At 41.8% G+C, this 2,999-nt stretch overlaps 1 protein-coding gene across 1 annotated transcript; it reads left to right on the top strand.

Moving 5' to 3' along the window:
* Positions 1 to 224: 224 nt before the first annotated feature.
* Positions 225 to 1,406, top strand: LOC120294263 (receptor-like protein 33). The gene has a single exon (XM_039314256.1). The coding sequence runs from the start codon at positions 225 to 227 to the stop codon at positions 1,404 to 1,406; it is 1,182 nt and encodes a 393-aa protein (XP_039170190.1).
* Positions 1,407 to 2,999: the final 1,593 nt, after the last annotated feature.

The following is a 2,999-nucleotide window of genomic DNA, read 5'->3' as shown; positions in this document are numbered from 1 at the left end:
TCCTTTCCTGTTCTTAGATATTATATATTTCCAACAACAATTTAATTGGACAGTGGCCTGCAAAGGTTTTCTCCAACACCTCATTAGAGATAATAGATTTGTCCAACAACAAATTTGGAGGGCCAATTCCATTTCCGTCTCCCGTCACAATATATTACTCCATTGCAAGTAATGTTATAACAGGAAAGATCCCGTCTTTAATATGCAACGCCACTAATCTTGAGATGATCGACTTTTCTAACAATAGCTTAACTGGTAGCTTGCCTCAATGCTTAACAAATTTGAGCACCTATCTCTCGGTTTTGAAGTTGAGAATGAATCAACTTGAGGGCACAATTCCACAAACAATTTCTTTGATACCTAGATTGACGACTCTTGACTTGAGCCAAAATCAATTTGAAGGCAAGTTGCCCCGGTCCCTTGTCAATTGTCTAGATCTAGAAATTTTGGATCTTAGTAGCAATCAGATAGATGATACATTCCCAAGATGGTTGGGAAAACTTTCGAAATTGAAAATTCTCATTTTGACGTCCAACAATTTGAAGGGTCTTGTGAATATTCCGAAGGGAGATCTCATCTTTCCAAAGTTACGCATTTTGGATCTCTCCAACAACTACTTTGGAGGTCTTTTACCAGCCAACTTGATAATGAACCTTAGAGGCATGAAGAATAGAGAAGATGAGCGAGACGGACCATCGTATATGACAAGGCAGTCCTTCTTTTGGAGAGGGGCACCATATGAAAATACCGTGACCGTGATGATGAAAGGGCAAAAGACAAAGCTAGTGAAGATCTTGACCATCTTCACAGCCATTGACTTGTCATACAACTTTTTCCAAGGAGACATTCCCGAAGTTTTTGGCCATCTTTGCTCTCTCATAGGGCTCAACCTTTCACACAACCACCTTACAAATTCCATCCCTCCAATTTTAGGAAACCTGACTCAACTTGAATGGCTTGATCTATCTTCGAACAAGCTTAGAGGGGGAATTCCTAGAGTACTGGGAGATTTGACATTCCTTGGGTACTTAAACCTCTCGAAGAACCAACTCATTGGTCCAATTCCTCAAGACAAGCAATTGAGTACATTTTCAAGCCACTCGTTTAGTGAGAATCCAGGCTTATGTGGTACTCCATTGCCAAAAGCATGCCCTGGCGATGCTCAACCTCCTCCACCATCATCCTCATCAACTTCGAGCCGCAAAGGACATGAGAGTTGGTTCAGAAAGAAAGTAGTGTTGATAGGTTATGCATCTGGAATTGTCATTGGGATTTCCGTAGCATACATTGCGATTGAAACGGGATGGCCCAAATGGCTCGCGCGAGTCGTGAGAATGCTGGAGAGAAGTGCAGCCCAATGGATGGAGAAGCCAAAGCGAAGGGCCATCAAGTTTCATGGACAGTGAAACTGTTGAGAAGCTGTCTTTTTAAACCATGTAATGTAGGCTTAGTGAATAAAGATGTGACCTAATCATCATCAAATGTCATTTCCTTTATGAAGGCTTGTTTCTAATGTCTTCTCCTTTTGTATCTTGGTGTAATGGTGTATGAGTTGAATTGAAAAGATGAATAATGAAATTTGTCAGCACACAGCTCTGAAAAAAAAAGAAAAAAAGATCCAAAAAACAGGAAAATGGAGCGAGAGCCATTGTCAAACTACAGGTCGCGTCCTCACTGTTGTCCTGCATTCCCAGACGGTGTGGTCCGTTCGGCACTCCACGACGTCCATCACCAGCCGCACGGGCTCTGATTGCCCAACAGCCTGCCGCCGTACAATCCCCCGAGAAGATGATGACAGCAACTCCAACTCCGAATCTGAAGCCCAGAAGAGCCTCAAACAGAAGTAACGTGAGGCTCGGCCGTGACGTCCTTAGGGCATGGAACTCGCTTGCTTTTTCCATCCCCAGATCCAAGCGCTGAGGAAAAAAACATGCGTCTCGGAGGCGGTGCGATTTTGAGCTTTCACGTGCTTCGGTATATAATGATGTTCAATAAGGTAGCACTGTCAATACTATCACATTTTTGTTCATGTTTTTGCAAGTGTGTACATGTGTGTTTGTGAGAATCTTTTCGCCTTTCTCGCCGCTTTACCTGGTATCTTCTTTTCTACGCTTGGCTATTGCACGATGAGTTCTTTCTGGGTAAAATAGTTTTTCGAGTAAGCAGCTCTTTCCCGACTACCGCTTTTTTCCCACTTAGATTGAATTTGAGTGTGTCGGCTTGTACTTTAATATGCTTGGATGGTACTTGCAGTATAGTTCCTTGAGCATATATTGATGAATGATCAGTAACTGCTAATGATTTGCTCGGCGGGAAAGTTGTAGATGAATGCTCAAGCCGTGTGAAAAATCTGAAGTTTTGCTTGCTGAACAATTTTTTTTTTTTCAATTCCAGATGGAACATAAGTGTCTTTGTCTTTTTTTTCTTTTTTTCTCTTTGCTAAAGCAGTTTTATTTTGTTGTATTCTACAAATATACGCATGAGAGGTGTCATTGATTCGTTGTGCAATGTAATTTCCTTAATGAATCACATTTGTTAGGGAAGTTGCTGCGAGAAGTGGAACCTGAGTTAATGGATGCTTTAATTGAGGCCACAGCAGGCTGTGAGCCGAGTAAGAATATATTGCATCGGACCACATTATCTTTGTTCTGAGCCATTCAGAGGTCGACACTTGTTTTTTCGGGGCCCACATGTCAGCCAATTTTTTAAACCCAGCGTACAAGAGATGGCTTCTTCTCTCTCTACTCAACTCAGTGCTTCATTTCTCTCTCCTCTCTCTTCTCACTCTCTCCCTTCTTTCCCGACCCGACGACGTTTTCTTCTCTCCCAAATGTGAAAGCTAGTATGAGCACCTAGAGGGGGGTGAATAGGTGTAAAAACAAATTTCCGAGATAAGTGTGCAGCACTAATTAATAATAGATTATGAAAATGAAATTTGTTTCTTGTCAACTAAACGAGTTACGATCAAAGTAAAAGAGCGTAGGGAAGAGAATATGAAC

Source organism: Eucalyptus grandis, chromosome 6, assembly GCF_016545825.1.
Source record: "Eucalyptus grandis isolate ANBG69807.140 chromosome 6, ASM1654582v1, whole genome shotgun sequence".
Classification (NCBI taxonomy): domain Eukaryota; kingdom Viridiplantae; phylum Streptophyta; class Magnoliopsida; order Myrtales; family Myrtaceae; genus Eucalyptus; species Eucalyptus grandis.
This window is presented reverse-complemented; position numbering and strand designations above follow the sequence as displayed.